At 47.5% G+C, this 22,571-nt stretch overlaps 11 protein-coding genes across 11 annotated transcripts; 8 read left to right on the top strand and 3 right to left on the bottom strand.

The window, feature by feature from the left end:
- LHYA1_G006491 (uncharacterized protein) lies at window positions 1–654 on the top strand (the record flags this gene model as incomplete). The annotated part of the gene is made up of 1 exon (XM_031151429.1): window positions 1–654. A coding segment is annotated over one exon (654 nt), but the record flags the coding sequence as incomplete, so codon positions are not given.
- Window positions 655–1,087: 433 nt separating this feature from the next.
- Window positions 1,088–2,598, bottom strand: Znf569 (Zinc finger protein; the record flags this gene model as incomplete). The annotated part of the gene is made up of 3 exons (XM_031151428.1): window positions 1,088–2,114; window positions 2,168–2,434; window positions 2,492–2,598. The coding sequence occupies 3 exons, from the start codon at window positions 2,596–2,598 to the stop codon at window positions 1,088–1,090; spliced, it is 1,401 nt and encodes a 466-aa protein (XP_031003934.1).
- A 3,796-nt stretch (window positions 2,599–6,394) lies between these two features.
- On the top strand, window positions 6,395–7,770 carry LHYA1_G006489 (uncharacterized protein; the record flags this gene model as incomplete). The annotated part of the gene is made up of 2 exons (XM_031151427.1): window positions 6,395–6,475; window positions 6,535–7,770. The coding sequence occupies 2 exons, from the start codon at window positions 6,395–6,397 to the stop codon at window positions 7,768–7,770; spliced, it is 1,317 nt and encodes a 438-aa protein (XP_031003939.1).
- An 848-nt stretch (window positions 7,771–8,618) lies between these two features.
- Window positions 8,619–9,965, top strand: LHYA1_G006488 (uncharacterized protein; the record flags this gene model as incomplete). Its single annotated transcript, XM_031151426.1, has 3 exons — window positions 8,619–8,658; window positions 8,724–9,223; window positions 9,285–9,965. 3 exons carry the CDS (start codon window positions 8,619–8,621, stop codon window positions 9,963–9,965), a joined length of 1,221 nt encoding a protein of 406 aa, XP_031003938.1.
- Window positions 9,966–10,655: 690 nt separating this feature from the next.
- Window positions 10,656–12,029, top strand: LHYA1_G006487 (uncharacterized protein; the record flags this gene model as incomplete). Its single annotated transcript, XM_031151425.1, has 1 exon — window positions 10,656–12,029. One exon carries the CDS (start codon window positions 10,656–10,658, stop codon window positions 12,027–12,029), a length of 1,374 nt encoding a protein of 457 aa, XP_031003944.1.
- Window positions 12,030–13,296: 1,267 nt separating this feature from the next.
- On the top strand, window positions 13,297–13,745 carry LHYA1_G006486 (uncharacterized protein; the record flags this gene model as incomplete). Its single annotated transcript, XM_031151424.1, has 2 exons — window positions 13,297–13,371; window positions 13,494–13,745. 2 exons carry the CDS (start codon window positions 13,297–13,299, stop codon window positions 13,743–13,745), a joined length of 327 nt encoding a protein of 108 aa, XP_031003943.1.
- A 193-nt stretch (window positions 13,746–13,938) lies between these two features.
- LHYA1_G006485 (uncharacterized protein) lies at window positions 13,939–14,425 on the top strand (the record flags this gene model as incomplete). Its single annotated transcript, XM_031151423.1, has 2 exons — window positions 13,939–14,198; window positions 14,311–14,425. The coding sequence occupies 2 exons, from the start codon at window positions 13,939–13,941 to the stop codon at window positions 14,423–14,425; spliced, it is 375 nt and encodes a 124-aa protein (XP_031003946.1).
- An 881-nt stretch (window positions 14,426–15,306) lies between these two features.
- Window positions 15,307–17,172, top strand: LHYA1_G006484 (uncharacterized protein; the record flags this gene model as incomplete). The annotated part of the gene is made up of 1 exon (XM_031151422.1): window positions 15,307–17,172. The coding sequence occupies one exon, from the start codon at window positions 15,307–15,309 to the stop codon at window positions 17,170–17,172; it is 1,866 nt and encodes a 621-aa protein (XP_031003945.1).
- A 347-nt stretch (window positions 17,173–17,519) lies between these two features.
- On the bottom strand, window positions 17,520–18,670 carry LHYA1_G006483 (uncharacterized protein; the record flags this gene model as incomplete). Its single annotated transcript, XM_031151421.1, has 2 exons — window positions 17,520–18,224; window positions 18,410–18,670. 2 exons carry the CDS (start codon window positions 18,668–18,670, stop codon window positions 17,520–17,522), a joined length of 966 nt encoding a protein of 321 aa, XP_031003941.1.
- Window positions 18,671–19,697: 1,027 nt separating this feature from the next.
- On the top strand, window positions 19,698–20,587 carry gstB (Glutathione S-transferase; the record flags this gene model as incomplete). Its single annotated transcript, XM_031151420.1, has 2 exons — window positions 19,698–19,747; window positions 19,900–20,587. 2 exons carry the CDS (start codon window positions 19,698–19,700, stop codon window positions 20,585–20,587), a joined length of 738 nt encoding a protein of 245 aa, XP_031003940.1.
- A 1,025-nt stretch (window positions 20,588–21,612) lies between these two features.
- Window positions 21,613–22,026, bottom strand: LHYA1_G006481 (Protein SnodProt1; the record flags this gene model as incomplete). Its single annotated transcript, XM_031151419.1, has 1 exon — window positions 21,613–22,026. One exon carries the CDS (start codon window positions 22,024–22,026, stop codon window positions 21,613–21,615), a length of 414 nt encoding a protein of 137 aa, XP_031003942.1.
- Between the last annotated feature and the right edge of the window lie 545 nt (window positions 22,027–22,571).

Here is a 22,571-nt window from a genome sequence, read left to right as displayed (position 1 = left end):
ATAACCCGCCCCCGCCTCCTCACAACCCTCTACGCCTTCGCCTCTCTTACCGCCCTCCTCTACGGCACATCCACGTACCTCGTCACGCCCATGCTAGCCTCGCTCACCACATCCCGCCTCTCGCTCGCCTCAACCGCATCGCAAAACCTCTCCAAACTAATCGCGAAACTCGAAGCCGCCGTATCAATCATCCCGGAAACCCACCAATCACCCGTACACAAAACAGACGCAGAAGCTGAAGAAGAGGACGAGGATCCCAGTGAACTATTCCACCGCGACATCGGCGTACAAACCTCGCCCCCACGTTCCCGTTCTAGCTCCGTGTCTCCTGCTCCTGCTCCTAGTCTGATTAGTTCGCACGTGGAGAGGTTACAGATGTTGAAGACGCATCTGCAGGAAATACAGACGGATAGTACGAAGGAGGGGGATAATACGGGGGAGTTGGAGACGACGATGGGGCTGCTGCGGGAGTATTTAGACGGGTTTGCGTATGCGGCGCCGAGCTATGTGGGGAATTATGGGTTTATGGGTGCAGCTGGGGCTGGGGGGAAAGATGAGGATGATGAGATTGGGAGGGTGAAGGCGGGGATTAGGGGGGTCAAGGGGGTGTTGCTTAGTGCGAGGAGTTTTCCAGGGGGTGTGAGGGGTAGATAGTAGCCGATAAATGATGAGGTTGATTCCTGCCGAAATATGAGTTATACCTTCGCTGATATGACTGGAACATATTGGTCGTGTATCCGAGAAGACTAGATTTGCCTTGAGATTGGTGAAAGAACCGATCGTCGCCGACGAGAAGGGTCTTGCACGGTATGTCACTTGTCTTGTGGAGTGTTAAATCAAAATGCCTCGCTTTTCCATTGATGAGCTAAACTAAACAAGATGAGAAGATCATGAAGCGTTACTTGAAGGGTGAGTTTTGTTGGTGAGAGTAAGGAAACCCAGGACACAAGGAGACGGCCGTGAATAGAAACACTGTGGTTCCAAGCAAATAAACATGTTTTGAATGGTTTTGGGAATAATAATGAAATGTAAACGATTCGTCAGGGAAGACAAGCAAGGACCAAGAAGAGATTCAAGATCTGAAGATTTAAGATCTGAACCATTCCTGGTTTCCAAAACTCAACTCCATGTTCATATCGTTCGAGCCTCCAACCGATTCCATAGCCTCTTGTGGTATAGAGCTCAGAGGCTTATTCAGCGCAGCTTTCTTCTCAAGTCGATGTTGACTCCACCTATGGATGGCATGGTGGTACGAGACGGAGGATAGATCCAAAAGAGCACCGCATCCAGGTTCAGTACATTGATACTTCAAATCCCGCTCTACTGGCTGATAGGTAGGTGCGTCTAAGTGCGATTGTCTGCGATGCTTGATCATGTCCTTCTCCCTGAAGTAGCCCCGCCTTCCCACACGATCACACCCATGAACGTCGCACGGGAAAGGGCATTCATTATGCTCCTCGCGCATATGCTTCGTGTACGCGCTTTGAGTTGGGAATGGCTTGTTTGTCTTCTGGATGCTACGAGGTAGTGTCTTGAAAACCTCGTCGCGGTACTGAGGGCACTCTGGATGGGTGCACACGGGAAAGAAGTACTCTAGCCTAGATGTAGAGTCCTCTGTCGACTCATCGTTCATTTCTAGGTGGTGATAGTTCCGTATGTGCTGAGTTAGGTGATCTCGACGTCTAAACCCATTGGCACCGCGGTGACGCCTGCAATATTTGCAAGGATATTTGGGGTCATTTGTGCTTAGTGAGTTGAGATGTCGATTCAGTACATCCAGTCTTGAGAAGAGTGCACCGCACTCGCAGGAGTAAGGTTGATGTTGCATTTGCTTGGCATGGCGGAGAAGATCTGATTGCGACGCGAGTGATGCCCCACATTCAACACAGTCAAACGGGGTAGGAGTAGCGAGACGGCCGTGACCATTAGTATGGGGCGTCTGCTGATGCGCATCTCGTTCCCAGGAAGTAAGAAACTCCTGATTGCATCCTGTGAACGAACAAGTCCAAGCAATGTGTTTTTCCTTCCTTGCGTGGGCATCTAAATCGCGCTCACTCCAATATTGAAATAAGTTGGAGAATTTCTCTCCACAAGTATGGCAAGTAGATTCAAATCTTCGTAGTATGTCAGTGTTGCAATCTCACAGTACGAGGCTAGTTAAACTTACTTGTCCGCGCCCTCGGTTCTCATCTCTCTCACACTCTCCAAGGTAGTCATGGAGACAGCGCCGTCGCAATCATTACTCAGGCCGGCATCTTGAACGGAGCTCGAATTCTCGATCTCAAAATCCAGGGCGGGATTCTGGCATTCTTGAGAGGTGATTGGGGGGAGGTCTAGGTCGGTAAATGTGGGTCTTGCGGACCAATCTGCCCACTGGTCGGGATTTGTGGTATCCTTGATGGGTGCACCGAAATATCCATCCATGCCTTGACACCTTCGGCGTTGACTTGCACCCTCTTTGTTAGCGATCAGTAAAAAAAAAAATGCTTACCTGTCTAGACCCATGCCGTTATGCATCGGGTCAAAACAGGCATCCAACAGATTGACGTTCATCCAATAATCGAGATCATAAGAGACCTGGTGGTGTGGTTCCGACATGGCGCTCGAGAAAGCGGCGTGAGATTTGAGGCTGGGAGTGTAGTGCAATGGCGTAAATTTGGTGGTGATAGCGATGAGAATTCGTCCGAGGGGATTCTCATCCTTATTCGCATGCTAGAGAAACCACTCGCTGTTTGAACACTGGTTTTATCCAGATCCCTGACGGCAGAGTGGTGAGAGGGTGGTTGAACATCGCCCTGTTTTGCGGTGAGTATCAAGTAGTGAGGCGTTCTGGCGAGGCAGGTTGGCGATGTGGTTGGTTCACATGAGGTGCGTCGTACAGAAAAGGGTGTCTGCAGAAATCAAGACACACAACGAAGAAGTCAGGGCGGAACGTTAGGCGTTAAGGTTGCAAGGCTGTTGGGGGATATGAGGCAACACAGAATAATAAAGGAAGGAAGGTGGAGTTGATGAGATCGATTAAGCGCTTGGACAAGGGCACGTGGTCGTCCTCAAGTTTTGTCCATTCGGGGCATCACCTTCATATACCTTCAGCATCATAATAAGATATACCATATTTAGACTATAATTCATGTTCCAAGTTCTGTTAGTAACTTGGGTATATAACATCGGCACGTGCTCTTGCCCCTTTATATTCTTCCATGTCTTATCTATTCCCAGTCCCAACTTTCGCTTGACCTCTGAAATCTCTTTAGTAGGTAGGTATCTAGGTAGGTACTACACTATTATCAGATATCAAGACATGCTTCGTTGACTACTAGGAGGAAGAGACTTCTCACGCATTAGAAATGCATTTGAAAGCGACGTCTAGGTAGCGGCGGCTCTTTCGATAATGATAATAGGTTAACACTAGGCGATAACTTAGGCGGCAGTTTAGGTGAGCACTCACTCCTACTACCCTCTATCGTTGAAATAGTCGACCAGTTTCTCTAACATAGCACAGAAGTTCCAATTGTGCTGCTAGTTGGTGACGGCTCGAGTGCCTCTGAAGCCGAAGTCGATGCCGATAACGATGACGGTAGTCCTCGTGCCGAAAGAGTAGTTAGTAGCAGACGAGGGTCTTCCCGATAGCCTAGAGACTGCCACCGACCCGACAACTCTAGCCGCTCTTTCCAATCCCTATGAACGTCACGATATTAACGACTTCCTCGAGTCGGCACAGGACTTGCAGCACTATAAACCAAGCCTTCGACGTTCGATTTCATGCGCCATTATACTTATTCCTCTTCCTGTTCCTCGAGCAAGCCATTGCACAACCACAGCAGTGCCCCAGGTCAATTTACGATCCGTGCTAGGTCCGAGGCCGCGATGTGCTCTTCTGTTAATTACTTTATAGTTGATATAAAAATAACTATTAATTAATATTAGTTTAAATGTAATATACTAATTTAGCTTAAAATCCATTATAGGTATATAATTATATTTTTAAATACACAAAAAGAACAACACCGACTTAGGCTTGATTCTCTTGTAAAAATCGTTCTAGAAGCTCTTCCGCAGCTTCCTTTTCCTGTTCCATCGTCTCTCTGCTCCGTTGCTTAATAATAACCTCATTGCATAGCATATCAGGGCAAATCATATCCAGGAGCATGTACAAGCGAGACAAGGTCTCGATTCCTTCGAGCGTGCTCGGCCTTTTTGCACCAACCTCTGCAAGTTGACTGTCCCACATCTCTGCTATGTCCCATCTAACGCTTCGAGATGAAGCAGGTAGGGGAGAGGGGAAACCGTGTAGGAGGGCGTGCCGTAACGAAACGCGGTCTGGGTCCTGCTCATATGGACCAGGAAGCCGAGCGTAGCTTTTATGAAAAGACCGCAATACCTCATCTGCTGCCAAGCCAATCTGGGCCCAATCAAAGTCAAGGATGGCGGTTATTTGACCAGCTTTCCTGTCAAACAAAAAATTATTCATAGCTGTGAATTCAATGTGCTCAAATTAGTCTATTGGATCTGCACGAAACTAGAGCAGATGTTTAAATATAGCAACTGAACGTACTGAAATCTCCATGAACAAGTCTCTTCTCAATGTTGATATTTCGCAGCATTCGATCAACATCTTCGGTGATGAACCTCTCCAGCTTGGCACGAGTGTCTTTGGCTGTCCAGCCACGAAGAATAGGACTCTTGTCAGTAGCGGCAAGTTGTTCATACAGGACGCCCTTGACCAGCATTGAATATGTCGTGAAAGGTCCGCAGGAAAACACAGTAAGTGGGGCACTGACAATATTGCCGTCACAGTCAAAATCCAGACCGCCGAATCCTTGGATGCTCTCTGGCAACCCATACTGCTGCATGGCCCAAACAATACTCGCAACTTCCTTCAGAGTTTTGTTTTTGTCATCCGAGCTCATTTCTTCGAATTCTGCATCGAGCGGAGTGCCTCTCATGTGTTCCATCAGAATCCAGCCCTGATCTTTCGCAGCACTTGCCCAGCCATAGACGGCGGGGACGATCTGTCGAGGAACGAGGGCTTTGCGGGCGAGGGACATTGCCGCAACCTCATTTTGTACTCGATTTTGATTGTTGAGTCCCGCGGCAGCATTACTGAGACGCATGACGACATGCTGCGCAGAATCTGGAATCGCAACAGTACCGGGCTGGGCAGCTGGCGCATCAAGCACTTTTCGGCGTTGGGGTGAGGGAGAACGAGAACGAGAGAGTTCCACGCGGTAGACGAAATTGTTGTAGGGGAACATGCATTGCGGATCATATTCAATAGGGTCAATGGCAGCAATACTCAATCCATACTGCTGTCGAATTGTAGTTCGAATGAAGTCGAGCCGTTGTTTAAAGTTAGTGTGGTTCATTGATGATCTGCTTTATTCCCACGAGAAGTTAGGCTGCCGGATGTAGTCGAAGGGGGTTACTCCAAGTCGACCTGAAGAATGGCCAAGTCGACGATACGCGCATAGGTCCACTTGCCGAGTACTTCCACCACTACCGAAAAATAGAGGCACCTGAGGTACCTAGTAACCCGGCCTATATAGGATTATATGCATTAATCGGGTAAATCGAATAAAAGAATTATAGTGCATAAAATGTATAAATGAACGCGAAAAGTGACTTGCAGCCCCACCTAAATTATTAGTAAAATAAAGTCACTTATAGAGAACGCGCTGCACAGCTATTACTATATAAGAGACGCGCTTAGTCATATAACTATAAAAGCTCTTAGCTAGGTCTATAAATCCTAATTATCCTAATACTTATTATTATATCCTTAACTTATATTATATCCCCTTATTATAGTAACCTGTTATAAATCTATAAGCATGCTAATGCCTATACAGTTACAGGCTGTCTCGCCGGGTACCTCGGGTGCCTCTGTTTTTTAGTGGTGGTGGAAGTACTTAGCAAGTAGGCCTGTCCATGCTCGCATGCTAGTAATGCGTCCCGAATAGGAGTAGCGTCAAGTCGACCTAGCCATTCTTCAAGTCGACTTAGAGTAACCCGTTGAAGGGTGATGTGGCTTGCAAAAGCCGGTGTGGAGTGAGTGATCAACAGCTCTAAAAGTAAAAAGACAAGATAAACAAACAAAGAACCAACCAACCAACCAACCAACCAACCAATCAACCAAACAACCAAACCAAACCAAACCACACCCAAATCGAATATAGAAATCTAAATCAAAGTCAATCCCAGTCCAGACCTACCCCTCTCACCTCCCCATTCACTTCACTTCTATTTTCGCTCCCTCCAACTCTCAACACCTCTGCGAAGAAGAAACAGTCCTGGTGCGCACCCATTTCTGCTCTTATAAGATTCATCTTTCATCTGCATTCGCGGTTGGTCGTCCTTGTAGGCTACTGCAAGAATCATTACACTCAATTTCAGCATGGCTCAAAGCACGGACTACGCTATCGAGCACAGAGAGCGCTTCATCGTTAATCTGATGCGACAAGAATTCGGACGTCAGGTACATCACAAGCTTCCTTACCATTCCCGGTCTTGAACTTGACTCTTGTACTCTTGTAGGTGATAGGCACTAGCAGGCTTGGCCGGGACTCGAACAACTTCGTCCACCTTGTCGAGCTCGCCGAATCAGTCTACCAGCCCGCAACGTCGTCGCCGACAGTGTTCAAGCCAGAAACATCCAGTCTGCTGGCAGGTACTACCAAGGTGGTCATTCGAATATCAAATCCCCAGGCAATGCTAAACGAGGATGTCCGAGTACAGAACGAGGTAGCTGCAATGTGCCTGATGAGACAAGCCCTCTCCACCTACAAAGACAGACTGATTCCCAACACGTATGCCTGGCGTTCATCAAAAGAGAGCTACGGATGGATCCTTCAGGAGTATATGACAGGCGTCCAACCCGACAAAGTATTTCACGGCTTAGACAGAGATCATAAGCAGGATATCCTTCATCAGATCGCCGACGTATTCAAGCTGATCCAGAGCTACTCTCTTCCAGAGTCAGTTAAAGGTTACGGAGGGCTTGCTTTCAACGAATCTGGCGAAATTGTCACGGGACCGACGACAATCCCGTGTGGTGGACCATTTTCTGAATTTCACGAGATGTACATGCAGATGCTACGCCGGCAGCTGATCGAGTCTGACACTTCGGAGCGGATCGCAGGATGGCGCCGGAACGATCTCAGGGACCGTTTGGAGCGTTTTGCAACAAATGGGATTGCAAAGCAAGTCAGGGAAAATTCCATCGCTCGTCAGACATTGGTTCACGGTGATTTTAGTCAGTCTATGTCAAAATTATATAATGGGAAATCCACCCAGGTTGACCAAGCATTAGATACATTCAATATGTTATTTGATCCGACATCGAATCGTTTGACGGCGCTCCTTGATTTTGATTTATCTCATATCGCTACACCAGCAGACGAGTATTTCTATTCATTCCGAACCGTCGGCGCTTTGCTAGCTGGTCCTTTCGAAGAGGGCGATGAAGGGCAACTTCGCCGGTGCCTCCTCGATGGGTTCGATGGGAATGTTCCTGATCAGAACGGTAGAGAAGTGAATTTTGAGATCGCTCAGATGATGGACAAGGAGTTTGTTCGCGCTGGTGTGCTCAGACCCGCGGATATTAAGGGTGCAGGAGAGCTTGCTGCATTGAAATGGTTTCTTGAAGACGTCTCGCCTCCATATTTCTTCATGTCGCGTTGGCTGGCACACATGGAACCTGAGAAAGTTGACGAAATGAAGACAAGTATCGAAGAAAATCTTGGAAAGTACCTGGAAAGATGGGGTTTCTGAGGCCTGGCGATGTATCACGCTTTGAGATGCGCAGAACCTATAGCGGCTCCCAGAAATCTCAAATATAACCATTTCGTAGCTCTCGCTGCAGGTGCTCTATGTCTCTCTGCGGCAGCTTGACATCCAGAACGGGATTAGGGGAAAGGGCGGCCTATAGTGGAATAGAAAACATTCATTTTGCCAAATTACCAATCTACTTCTGTGGCGGTTAAAAAGTAACCACCCCCCCGAACTTTTACCTCCCTTGGAAATGAGGGCTCTTAGTATAAGATTGCAAAATTACCCAGAAATGAATTATCGCTCCCCCAGCACGCCCTACAAATCCCGTCAAGTGTCGCTGTGGTTACAGGGACCCGGTCGCTAAAATCCAGCTGTTTGACCACTATATAACCAGGCCTTACAGCGCGCTTTAAAACCTACGTCTACTGAGTCGGTGCTCTATCGATATGTCTCCGGTTATTTTATGCGTATTTATTAGGTAGATAAGAATGTTTAATCAGATTGTATTGTTATAGTAAGGGATACATTTCTGGTTTGAATAAGATTTTCACTTATCTACCTATAGGTAGTAGGTATCTTACAAAATGTTAAAGTTGACCATCTTCTTTCATATCACGCACAACCTTACAAAAAGTCCAGGACGAATTTTTATTTACATAACCAGAGCTGAAAGCAAGATATAGCGGTCAGCTGCACATCATTCCGTTCCAACCGCCAGACTTCTCCGACTGCCAAAATTCTCCAACTTCAAGTCTATTCAGCAGGTGGCATAGAAAAAATATCCCTCAATAAGTTTTATGTGTGATTCGGAAACTCGTCAGAAGCGGCAAGACAGAACTTTAGGACCCATGGCCAACCCATCGTCTGAGGCTTCTAACAGCCTTCCTAGTACGCGACTATCTCCCTCCTTTTGATCTGTCCATTGTCGTACAAGGCTGACGTTGACCATAAAGCCCCAAACCCTTATTCTGGGTATAAGTGGACTTACTTCACATCTCTGGATGGCCCACTTCGCTCACGAGCTGAGCGGTTTCTCACAACAGTAGACTGGCCTGCGCTTCTAGCTTACGCAGCCGAGAGTCGGAATGAAATTGCTGCCGTCCTCCTTTCTGATATTGGTCTCGGTTACAATCATATGGTTCGAATCCTTGAATTTGGAGATGGGAAGCGATTGGTGGCCCGACTACGCATGCCTCCTCTTCATGACAAAATTGTCAGCGATGACATTGTGGCAACAATAATAAATTGCGAAATGAACGCAATGTTTCTTGTGCGCCAGAAAACCGACGTCCCTGTTCCCCAGATCCACGCTTTCGAGACAACAAGCCACAACGCCGTAAAGGCGCCATTTACATTGATGGATTGCTTGGATGGCAATGTAGGGATGGATTTAGGTATGCAGGTACCAGTAAAGCATCAGAAACCCCTTTTCAAGAGTCTAGCAAAGATACATGTAAGTGACAATCCATAAATGACCACTATATGTCTAAACGCTGACGTGCTCTCTACCTCAGGTCCAGCTTTCGGCAGTACAACTTCCTAAGATCGGCACTATTGTCTCTATCAATGAAGATGGTACTTACCAGCAAGGCCCAATACCAGGGATCGGGGGCCCATTCGATACTGCCACTGAATTTTTCAAAGCATGGGCAGCTAACACTGAATTCGGTATGCCTGAAGAGAAATTACGAGCAGCATCGGGCCCATACGCAGAGGAGATTTTACCCTCTGTCTCGTTGTTTACCAAGTCCATCACTAAGATAGCCGAAAGACTGTCCGTTCGAGACAAGGGCCCATTTCCCCTCTGCCACGGAGACTTCGGCCATAACAATATCATTGTTGATGATGAGTATCGCATCCTCGGAGTAATTGACTGGGAAGGAGCATTCGCTGGACCGTGGGAGCTATTTGGCGACTTCCCCTTAACACTCCAAGTGATCCCACCTGCCATGGATTTACCATCTAATTATGGAGAGGATGGCATTCCTGAGGATGACAGCTTGAAACAAAAATTCACCGACCAGAAAGAATATGTGAGGGTTATACGAGATGAGCCGGAAAGCCTCGGGGCTCATGTACTGCTGTCGGAGATAATAGGGAACTTCAAAAGGCAGCAGTTGATAACTGCGATGAGATTGTATCAAGACGGAAAGGTCGGATGGTACTCTAAGCTGATCGATCAATTTTCTACCTAAAATAGCCTCAGATAGCTGTTCATCATGATAAACTACGATTGAAGAGCCTTCATCATCGATTACATGATATGATTCGCGGATGAAATTATGATACTATTGTGATTCAAGACGCCCAAACTGGCTCATACGAGTCTGGATCACAAATCCACAATATTTGTCAGAGTATCGGGATCCCGTGGAGGCTAGCTGTGCATGGCGCTAGGGGAGTTATTGCAAATGGAGAGGCTCCCGCCTCTCTTTCTCTCTTTAGCTTTTAGTTTTATCATCAATGGGCCTGGTTGCTTGCTTATTCTGATATCATATCTTCCCCTCATAATATCTAAGTCATTTTCATAGATATACCAATAATTGATGTTTAGTAGTCGCATGAGTGTTCCAAATTCTACTGTAACATAAGATTAGACAAGGAAGTTAAAGGAACCACCTGTTTATTATTCCAAAGCCTTATTGACTGCTACGCACCACGTGATTACCGAATCCTTAAAGTATCCCTGAAGCAAGTAGGGCATGGTCGCGTTGGCTTAACTGAAATTTAGTGGTTATATATGCGTGTAGTAATCCTTGCCAAGTACCTTGGCATAGCTTAAAATAATCGTCCTCCGCCAACTCTTTCGTTTGCCTTTTTTTAATATCTTCGCCTACTAATTACTACCACTACCACCCAGCTTTGTGTTCTACACTTCCCGCAAGATGATGCCCGCCAACTATATCGCTGAGAGAAACGTTGAGGACGTGCAACAGGAATTCATCCGCAAGTTCGTTGAGGCAAAACCCAAAATTGTATCCTTTGTTGATACTTGCCTTGGGTGGAATAAGGCTGGAGAGTTCCTTCGATTTTTCAAGGGCTCATTTAACCTCAGTATTGCCGCTCGAAATTGTGTGACTAACGAGCGTGCTGTCATTCGCTTCCCGATTCCGGGAAAGGTATACGATCTATGGCGAGTAAAAAAGGTTAAGCATGAGGTTATGGTTATAAACTATCTTCACGAGCATACGAGCATCCCCGTTCCACGTGTGTATCATTGGGGTCTCACTAAAGAGAGTCCACAGCAGCTGGGACCGTTTATAATTATGGAATATATGGAAGGCGAGAACCTTGGCGATATCCTAAAGAAACCGACCCCTAACGAGGCGGATCTTGCGATTCTGGATCCAGATATCAATGAGACCAAGCTCAACGGCATCTTCGAACAGCTCGCTAGCTTTATTCTGCAGCTTTCACGCCTGGAATTCCCGCGTATTGGCGCCATTTCTAAGGACGCTGTATCTGGGGAGTGGACTGTTGCTGAACCACCACTGACATACGACATGAACGAGGTCGTCAGCTTCGCTGGCTTTCCCGCCGAGCACTTCACGACGATGCCGGTGTTCGACCGTTCGAGTGATTACTTCGCAGCGCGTGCGCAGTGCCTACAAATAAATCTGGAGACGCATCGCACCGTAGCTTACGATACCAAAGACATTACCTGGGGCCGGTACGTTGCGCGACACTGCTTTGCCAAGCTGATCCCGACGTATGGTATGATCGACGACGCCGGGCCGCATCGGCTCTTCTGCGACGATATGCGGCCTTCGAATATGCTTATTAACCCGAAGACGATGGAAATCACCGCCTTACTCGACTTCGAGTTTACGAACGTGATGCCGGCCCAATTCGCTTACGATCTGCCCTGGTGGCTTATCCTTCGGGAGCCGGGCATCGAGCTGAGCGAAGGGGAGGCTGCAAAGCAGGAATTTCTTAATCTCTTCGAACCGCGAAAGGAGCAGTTCATCCACGCAATGGAACGCGTCGAGGCCAGGTCAGCCCGACCAGCTTGGGAGCCGCTCCTCTCGGCTCGAATGAGGGATTCGTGGGACAGCGGCCGGTTCTGGTTTAACCTTATGTCGCGAAATAGCGTCGACGTCGACCAAATCTACTGGCAGATACTGCATAGAGAGGGCCTAGGTGACGCGATGTTAGACACAGTCACACTTGAAGGGAAGGAGGAATTCCTTAAACGAAAGGAGGCCCAGTTCAAGGCGTATCTGGCAGAGAAGCAGAGTGATACACGCTTCAATGAGTAGATTTGGAGGAGCAGGGTGGGATGGACTCTTTGGTCCTCACTAGGTTTTCTCGAATCTTCCCTTTTGCATTTCCTTCTTTCGGGAGCGTACGAAGTACATTGCGATATGTCGATACAAAGAAAGTCTCACGGTGAAAATAAAGACCCTGTTGAACCCCCCTTCTTTCTTGTCGTAAGTCGTGATGGAAACAGCTCCAGGACATAGTTCGACAATCCTCCTGCATAGCGCGTCAAAGTCAAAGGTAATGTAGCGCGAGTCACGCTCCAGCTTGTCGCGACGAAGCCATCGGCCGCTTGTATAGAGATGAGGATCATGGCCTATGTACATGTCAGTGCACTGATGTGACGAAGAGAAACGGGGTGGATTGTGAGGATGGAGCTCACGAGCTGCTGGTATCGAGCCTCTTGTCTGCTCTGGAGAATGGGATTGTGCGTGATAGGCGGACGGCTCATGGAGCTTCCGCGAATGTAAATGAAGAGACGATATTTTATCTACAGAAAATGTACTGAAGAGTGCAAGCTGCGTTTGAGAGGTATGGGGCACCGAACAACGCGTAATCCACTGCAATCCTAATACTATCCCCCCCCTCTTAATAAATATTAGATCACGTAAAGTCCCCATAATACATAGAATCCTATGGAACTGAATAGCTAGAACCCTTGCAGTGGCCCGTGAAGGGTACTTGTAAAGTCCTTGTAAGGTCCCACTAGGCCCTAGACGTAGTGATATCATTTGCTGAATTCCCCCTATTTACGCGGTGGGGCGAAGGATCATTAACATTTATTTAGGGGGGGGGATAGTATAGTACGACTCATAAATGTTTCTTATTCTGGAGGCAGTGGGAGGTACGAACGCTTGGATCGAAGATATTTTTATAGTGCTTTGCAGGAAGAGTGAAGTCGGATTCCAATTGGTTATATTGTGGTGGGGACAAAAGGGGCTGTCACGTGAAGTGGGGTATGCAGCTAGTACTGCACCGTACCTTATAAAATCGGACACTTTAATAAACTTGGATTATTATCCATTCTATGATACACTCTTTTATATAGACTATTTAATATACATATATATTTATATAATAATAAAACTATAAGTTAGATCCTAGCCTAGAGTCTGCGGTTATGTTGTCCCTCCACATTTTCCTTCATGAAACGCTTCGGGGGTTGTGATAAACGCGAGGGCCGAATCGAGTAGGGTATATATTTCTCCTTTAATCAATTTATTATTCACGTTCTGCCAATACACGTATACGACAACAATAACAGTAATGGATTCTACTCACAAAACCCTGCCTACTTTCACAATCTTCCGAGGCTCCAAGAATCCAGGAGCTTATGTCTGGGTAAGTACTTTTCAAAATCATCTATGACGGGGGAATTCTAGAACCAAACCATAATTCCCCCCGCTCCTCCCAAAAGCCACCCTGATATAGTAATGCTAGTTTTGATCTAAAGTGTATTCCAGTCACCTTTTGTAACCAAACTCGAAACCCGACTGCGATTTGCTGGCCTTCCGTACCGCACCGATGCAGGATCACCAAAATCCGCTCCTAGAGGCAAGATTCCCTACATGACCATTTCGGAGCCCAATACCAACGCGCCGACCGCGAGTCTCGCAGACTCCGGAATCATTATTGAAAACCTCAAGGAGAATGGGTTTCTGGATGATCTGAATGCTGGACTCTCGCCCAGCAGAAAGCGCATGATATGGCGTTGAAAGCGTTGTTAGAGGATAAATTGTATTTCTATCAGGTATGTACAGTACCCTACTCGTAGATGATCTAATATAATTACCTAGACTGGACTTCTGGACCCGTTTTCTTCGTGGGGGGAACTTTCCAGTAGTTGGGTGTTGATACTTACGAGTACTTAAATAGGTCTACGAAAGGTGGCATGAGAACTATTACATTATGCGCGCGAACGTTTTTGGCTTCATGCCGTACCCACTGCAAGTCCTCGTTGGCTTGCTCGCATACCGCAGTATGAGCGCGACGTTGTACGGACAGGGCATCAGCCGCTTCTCGGCCGAAGAGATATCAGCGTTCAGGACGCAGATCTGGGAGAGTTTTGATGCGCTTCTTGTGGGATCCAAGAGAAAGGGATCGGTTCGCGACGATAGTCCATTTTGGCTCTTGGGAGGGACTGGGCCATCGGAAGCGGATTCTGTTTTGTATGCTTTTACTTGCTCGACTCTTGTTTGTAGAGCGTAAGTTCTTTTTTTCCCCCCTGAGAATGCACTGAAGGGTTCCTGGTTTGCTAGGTATGCTAATGGGTTTTTTTAGGGGCCCTGAATCTCGGAAGATCGTGAAAAGTTTCCCGGCGCTTTTGGATTATGCGGAGAGAATACACAGTCGGTATTTCCCGGACTACGCACAATGGGAGCGAGACCTTTGTTGATAGCTGTTGGTAATTGCAATCAAGAACCGTCAGGATGGAAGCGGGAGCTTTGGTATGTTAGATGCCTCAAACAGAGAGATCTTAGTTCCTCGTGGGACGTTTCCTTGTACGCAGCGGTACTGTCACCAATGGCAAGAGCAGTAGGGAGAAAAAGAGGTTCGCCGTGGTGGACTGAGAATAACTGGTTGCCTCTACCCCACAGTAAATTCCTAGTTGACGGTCAGAAACACAAGATGGAGGAAGTTCCCAGGTTGAGATGTCGTGATCTAGATGCGCATGACTTGGAATTGCACGGCAACAGGACCACACCACCGCCCGGCAAACGCTTTCCGATACTTGAAGATATAAGACAGTTAGCAAAATGATATATATTAACAATGCAGGGGATTGGGTCTAGATTCTTGATAAAAGTTCGAAAAAATACGGTCTTGATTTTGCCTTACACTCACGTGCTAGTGGCTGAAATAAACCTTAGCGCCACGCCACTCCTCCTTTTTTAGCGTCAAAATAGCTCCGTTGATTTAGAAGGACGTATCCTCGTATCCTCATAAACCTTTCAATTTCCATAGCTCTTTCTTCCCAGTCCCCTTCGAGCGCCTCTGCTCTTTACGAACTTTATTCCCTTTAATGATACACCTCTCACTTCCCTTCCTTTCCTGTCATTCTTTATTTGACAGCATTGGGAACTTACGGCTGCAAAGGAATACCGCGTCAGCTTGATCAGCTTGAAGAAAAGGGGACACTTCAACATTATTCACCATTGTCGCATACGAGTACAACCACACTTCACAACCACAATTTCGACTCTTCGATGCAGTTATAAGCTGCCTCTATCTGTTTACGGCTGGGCGCTATAGCGATTCTCTTTCCTATCCCCCAAAATGCCGGTTCAACGCACCTTATTTGGTCGGCCCGTGCCAGCGATATCTCCTCGAAAAATAGTAGTTCTTCTTGCGACAATCTCCATATTTGCTGTTATCACACTCGTCTTCACACTGCCAAGTTCGATACCAGCAGGCCCTTCACTAGGGAAATTTACAGATCACAAGATATCCCTCCCAAAGCTTCCGAAGCAATTGTCTACACCGAGCATCCTCAACCCCTTTCGACCAGCAGCACACGCGCCCCAATATCCACAGAACAGTACCAGCGGAGAGTCAAAGTGGTATGAGAACTGGAATTGGCTCAGTCCATTTTCGTCTTCCGTGACCCTGGACGAAAATCGATCAATCCTTCCACCTCTCAGCAAACGATACCCAGTATACACATACTACGACCACACGTTGGACAAAGATGAAGAGTTGAAAGATGCTGAGAATGAGCTTTTGCTTACATGGAGGAGGGCTTGGTGGGCGCAAGGGTTCAAACCAATTATTCTTAGCCCGGCCGAAGCCATGAATAACCCTCTATACGCGGAACTTCAACAGAAAGAGCTTGAGCCCCCTCTTAAAACCGAATTCTTCAGATGGCTAGCATGGGAAAACATGGGGTCGGGAATACTTTGCAATTATCTGACACTGCCAATGGGGACATATGAGGATCCTTTGCTCTCGTACTTGCGGCGTGGACAGTACGGTGCGACGCATCAGTTGACAAGATTCGAGAAGTTGGGCAGTGGTATATTTCTTGGAGATAAACCGCAAATCACCGCGGCTTTAAAGGCAATTTTGGCAAACAAGGAATTGAACAGCGCCAAGGACTTCATAAGTGCGGCTCCTGAAGATACCTTTTTCGTTGATCCTCACCACGAGTCCCTGGCTTATTACGACGCCCAAACTCTGGACGACAAGTACTCAAAGATCGCAAAAAGTGTTGGTACGGCCAAAGGGCTGGGTTTAAGTCAATTGAATAAGCTCATGACCTCTCATCTGCATAGCACTTGGCAGAATATTTTCTCTTCTGGCATTGCTGTACTAAAGCCTCAGCCTGCACATATGTCGGCAATGGTAGAACCGGCATGGACTCTCGCACAGTTCCTTGCTCAGTGTGCGGAATCCCCTCTGCCAGCATCATGTCCTCCAAACCTTCCAAGATGCAAACCTTGTGTATCTTCCACTCCAATGAAGGTTGGCACGCCGCCAGCATATCTCAACACCTCAAGCCTCTACACGATTGGCACAGTTCCGCATCCGTTCACTTTCGCAGCATTGACTTCTCTTCGAGAATCAATCGATGTTCGGTGGATAAGACGAGAGATGGAGCGGGATACCTGGGTCTCTAGTCTCACCAAGCGCACATTAGGAACAGGAGTATCTGGAGCGCCTCGCGTGATCAAATTCAAGGAAGCCGTGGCAAGCGATTATGGAAAGGCTCATTCCCTTTGGATTACGGCAGAGAAGGATATTCCTCACGATCTTGACTGGCACTTTGGTTTTCCAATCCCAAAAAATACAACGGATACTGGCAAGTCAGAGACTCCTGTTCCTGGACCAGAGCGCAGACCTCAGCCGGTGCAAGATATACAAGACGGGCCTGTAGCAACGAAAGATGAGAAGGTTAAAGAGACGACGATATTGAAGAAAGCGAAAGAATTCATCAAATCAAGAACCGCACCGGAAGAAACGATCAAAGGCGCAATTGAGGCGTGGAACCTGGCGGATACCGAAGCCTGGAGATTTGCGAGGGCATTTTTGGCGAGGAGTAGAGTAGAACGTCTCAAGTGGGAAGATGAGGAGAAGAAGTATGCCGGTGGAGCAGGAGCTGAGCGAGGCAAGAGTGAAGGATGGGGACGATGGTTTGATGATTAAGATACCGGTAATGAGCGAGTTTGAAGGGTCTCTGCTTTTGGGTTGCATCCATTGTACAATCGGCTAGACTGGCTGGCGGGCGTTTTGAGGTTAGGTAATCGATAAATAATATTCTTCGGGCATGTAAAGACTGTATGTACTACTACCAATTCCAGAAAATTCCAAACGCTTCAACATCGGTGTTGAGACCAAAGGCAAGCTACCTACTGTGTTCCTGGGAAGTTGAATCCCACTCTACTTTCCTTTCCTTCATACCTCATAACGAGAAAAAAAAAAACAATCAAGTGTAAAAAGAAACCATCCTTCCATCCTTCCATCCATCCACCCATCCACTCCAAAGCCCCTCCCTACTCGCAAGAAACAGCAGTAGTATCACCACCCATCTCGCCACTCATCTCCCTACTAGTAACGCCTCTTCGCTTTCCATCTACCCCCTTCTCATTACAAGTATCCCCACCCATCTCGCCGCTCATCTCTCGACTCCCCACTCCATTCGGGGCCAGGGAGAATGGAGGGGCAGGCTTGGAGTAATGGCTGATGTATGTAGCGAGGGCGTGTTTGGCGGCTGAGACGAGGAGCTCGGCTTGCTGGAGGGAAGAGTGGAGCGCGAACTGCATAGAATCGACTTCGTTCTTTGCGTTGCTATCTCCATTCGCAATTTCGGTTTTGTGCTCGTTGCCGTTGCTATTCCCATTCGTTGGAGCCGGAGCCGGAGCCGGAGCAGGGATATCAACAGCACTGGATGATACATCCACAGCACCGTTTCCCACAGCACCGTTTCCCACAGCACCGTTTCCCACAGCACCGTTTCCCACAGCATCGCGCTCTTCGAGCAACCCCCGGATATGCGCATTCAACCACACGCCCTCCAACGCGCCCTTCCCCATCCCCTTGGCGCCCTTGATAAAGCCACGGCACGTTTCCGCGCCGCAGAAACAGCTGAAGCCCTGCGCCATGTCCCACTCGGTGCTCGGGTAGAAGAAGGTCAGTTCTTGGCCTGCGCGGAGGCCGGATGGGCCGGCAAGGATGCTGAGGGATGTTGTGTCGAAGATCTAGTGCTTTGGAAGGGGTGGGCATTAGTTTATATGGTACGGCTTTTGCTGTTTGTGGGTGGGGAGGATGGAGATGAGATGAAATGAGATGAAATGGGATTCCGAATTCCCGATGGGGAATTGGGATATCGTGGTTTCTTTTTGGGGGTTTTGGGGAGGGGAGGGAAGGAAATGGAGGGACTAACAACACTAGGCACACAACTATGGTTTATATACACCAAATCGCTATTCAGATTCATATGCTGCTCGCGTCCAATCTGCACCGTAGCGTACGTTGCCTCATCGGCGAGCGTGCACGGCGGGAAAGCCAGCTTAGCAAAGAAGCCGAAGGGCGGGAGGGAGATGGTCGAGAAGGATTTGGTGGTGAAGTCTTTCTCGGTGGAGAATTGGACTTTTTGCACATTGGGGTGCGAGGGTTGGGACCAGAAGGGGGTTAGAGGTGCCATTTTGTTTAGTAGTTGGTTGGTTGGGTTTTGAGTTGACTTGGTTTCGATTTGTGATCTGTGATCTGTTGCTTGGTGGTGTTTTTAATTGAAGTTTGATGTGTCGAATGTATGTACTGAGTGAGGGGTGGAGGTTTGTGTCGGTTGGAGGGAGGAATATGTATGAATGGCATATGCAGGAACAGACATGCCGGTCTGGCGGGGCAGCACCTCGGCTATGGAGGGGTAGCCAGCCCAGCCCAGCCTAGCTCATACCGCAGAATGAACGTGGGGGGGCCCCTTTCTTTGAAGTTGTACTTTCTTTGCATCGGGATGTTATTTTTCAAGACGCAGGTACTTACGAGTAATTGGATGGTTGATACAAAACTGATTCTCTGACTATAGGTAGTAAAATGAACAATGAGTGATTTCCTAAGTATGATTAACACGTGACTTCAGACTCTTGCCCATTGGAATAGAATAGGTAGGTTACTAAGATACTCGAGCTATAGATTGACTATATTATAAGAGAGTAATGGCATATATATCGAAGTATATAGAGTGAAGATCGAACTTAAGTGAATAATTTACAGTAGGGGGTGCTTACATAAGCAGCTAAGCCTCTCGTCAGTACTCGCAGTGAAGTCTACGCCATAACTTTCGAATCCAAAAACATTCGAAACCGAGAATATAGTTGGCTTTCATCTCGAGCCGTGCTTCACATGTTTAAGGTATCTTAGGTGAGCAGTCCGCCTGGTCACATTAGATTTGAAATCTATAATCATTGCGAATGACTCATTGCAAATGCAAAGTAAGCTCTAGAACTTTGTTATACAGGTAATCTTACATACCTCAGACATGTAAGGGCAAAGTACACGATCCGCGGAGAAACAGCATTATATGTTCCCCTGGTGGATACGCCCTAGTATGACACGAAATACGGGGCTTTCGCAGGCAGCTCTGATTCGGCAATTGATGCCTTGGCTTCCACGGCCTCCCACCTGATGATGACTTACCAAATTCCAGTTACTCTAGAAACAGATGAATATATATGGCTGACAAAAGAATATCAATTACCCGGTGGGAGGTTGCATACAACTCGTAAGTCTAAACAATTCCAGCTCTGCTAGATCGCTTTTCAAGCACCAGCTGCTGAGACCTATAAAAGCATCTCATGTCCATCTATTCCAATCTCTCTTCTTTACCACGCATTTAAATTAAAACTTCCACAACAAACCCTCTACCCAATCTAGATTTCATCTTCTATGCACACAAAGAGCTTGCCATAATCTCAGCAAGATGCCAGAGATAAAACTCTACTACGCACCCGGCGCATGCTCCCTAGCACCACACATCCTCCTCCACACCTCCGGCCTCCCCTTCCGCGCAATCCCCCTCCGCGTCGGTACGATCCTCACCGACTTCCCCCCCTCCTTCTCGCTCATCAATCCGAAGATGAAAGTCCCCGTCCTCTGTCTGGACACCGAAGTCATCACCGAGATCCCCGCCATCGCTACCGCCATCTCTAACCTAGTCCCGGAACGCTATTTCGTGGGGAAGACGGATATGGAGGTCGTGAGGGTGTACGAGTGGATGAACTGGCTGTCGGGCACGCTGCATGGAGCGGGCTTTGGACATGTGTTTCGCCCGCAGCGGTGGAGTGTGCAGGGGGATGGGTTGGAGGGGATTAGGGAGCAGGGGCTTGTGGTTGTGAAGGAGTGTTTTGATATGATTGAGGGGAAGCTAGCTGGTGTGTATGCGGTGGGAGGGGGGTTGACGGTGGTGGATGCGTATCTGTTTGTCTTCTATCGGTGGGGGAACGAGATGGGGTTGGATATGAAGGGCAAGTATCCCAAGTACGCTGCTTTGGTGAAGAATCTGCTGGAACTCGACGCCGTGAAGGAGACTTTGAAGGTTGAGGATATTGTGTATAAATTGTAGAATCTACATCTTAAATATGTTGATCCTGTTTGCGGGGTATGTTTATACCGTTCTGGTAGGTATGAATTGTTGGGACCGGGAATGGCGGGATCTTTAGCGAGCTGAAAGGGGGGGTGGGTTCTGAGGTTCCATGTAAGAGATGAGCTTGAAGTATACCTCACCACTTTATCCAACAGCCCCAGATCAGTAGTGATCAGCCTTCTTCCAAACGACTTTAGAAACACATGCGCCAGAGCCTCATCTTGAGATGAGAACCGAAGGTCGACAATCAACTATTCACTTTCTTATATCTACTCGCCCAAAAGCCTAGGCTCTAGTAGTATCTCTTCACGTTTAAAAATACCGTAATCTTGTGCAAGCCAGGTCACAACACCGCAGAAACAAAATAAACGCAAACAGTTCAAGAAAGAGAAAGCTCGATGATGTGTAAAGAAGAGAAAGGAAATAGGCGCGCAAAGTTAGACCGACGTGGTAGACGCTTCATTCATGCAATGACTGCTTGGGAGGTTTGAAGAAGCGGATAGATGGCCGTGTAGTATAGTATGTGTTTGATTGAAGTGCACGGAAGATAGTATTTTAAAATCGAAGCAACAAGCAAAGAACTCACCCTCCCCTTTCCTCCTTCTCACTTCCCTTTCCTCAAAACATGTCCATGGAATGTGTGTTATAGGCTGCGACTTTATATCTCTGCCCTCCTCGAGCCCCCTAAAACTTTAGCGAGTACGGCACCAACCGAAACAAAGCTTCCGTTTAGCTGGAGGCCACAAACAGCACAGTAGTTGAACTCCTTCTTAGCCTTACACTCAATTCCCATATCAAAAACCTTGCACTCTCGAATCCAAATGAACGTTCTCTCTATTATATTTTCGCCCTATGCAAATTAAGGAAAGTGCTACAAATCGGTTCAACCATGCTGATTACCCCTTTCCGCCATCGCTAAAATGCATATCAAGTCTGCCATTCCACTCCTCATCCCCTCACAAAGCCATCCATCCCACCACCATTCAACGCAACACCTCCTCCCTCTACAACCCACAAGCACTCACATCAACTTGCGTCCAGTCCGCATCCACGCGCCCAAGCGCCACCGCCTGTCCACCAGTCAGCTGATCCAAGGCCGCCTGCGCAATATTGAAACCCTCGGCCGCGTGATCGATAGCCAGGACGTTGATGCTGACGCCGTTGTAAGTCAGCGTGTAGCAGGTGCCGCAGTTGGCATCGTTCCAGCCGGCGATGGTCGAGGCACCACCGATGAGAGGAAAGGTGGGAAGGCTGGATTGGGTGCTGTAGCCCTTGGTGATCAGGCCGTTGGTACCATCGCTGCAGGAGACATCGGTGAGGGATCGGGAACCGTCATCGTAGCCTGTGTCGTAGGAGACGGTGATTGCAGAGGCGGTTGCAAGCAGGGTGAAGACGGTGGTGAAGGTTGGGAATTGCATTCTGGTGGGAAGATTGATATCTGACTGAAGAGATGATTTCAAAAGTATTGTTGGAGTTCTGAAGGTGGTTTGATTGATGTGAAGCTTGTTGATGTTCTGATTGATGTTCTGAGAAGAGAAATTAAGAGAAACCTCAAGTCAGTATATATACATTGTTTTGCAAAGGCACGTGAGCTCGTATCCCCAACGTGCCATCTATTTTCGTCAACGGCAGTCACGGGCACTTGCAGGTACGAGATCTCCCCACATTGTGGATGATAGAAACATAAACACGAGACGCTTTGTTGGCAACGTGACGCTAAGTCAGCCTTGGACTCTTGGCAACGCGATGTTGGGGAAAGGGTACGAGAAATAGACGAAAAAAGCATAGCATAGCATATTAAATTGTGCTGTCTGTTTCTCGAAGATACGTGTCTTAGTGTGATAACGCTGGTAAACTCCCTGAAAAGAAATTCTAATAGGAAAGCATTTGTTTGATACTACGAAAAGTAAGAATAGTTGTTATTTGAAAAGAGAATTGATTAAAGTCGGCTCGGCTAAAAAGC

This window comes from Lachnellula hyalina (assembly GCF_007821495.1).
Source record: "Lachnellula hyalina strain CBS 185.66 chromosome Unknown contig00105, whole genome shotgun sequence".
In the NCBI taxonomy this organism is placed as follows: domain Eukaryota; kingdom Fungi; phylum Ascomycota; class Leotiomycetes; order Helotiales; family Lachnaceae; genus Lachnellula; species Lachnellula hyalina.
This window is presented reverse-complemented; position numbering and strand designations above follow the sequence as displayed.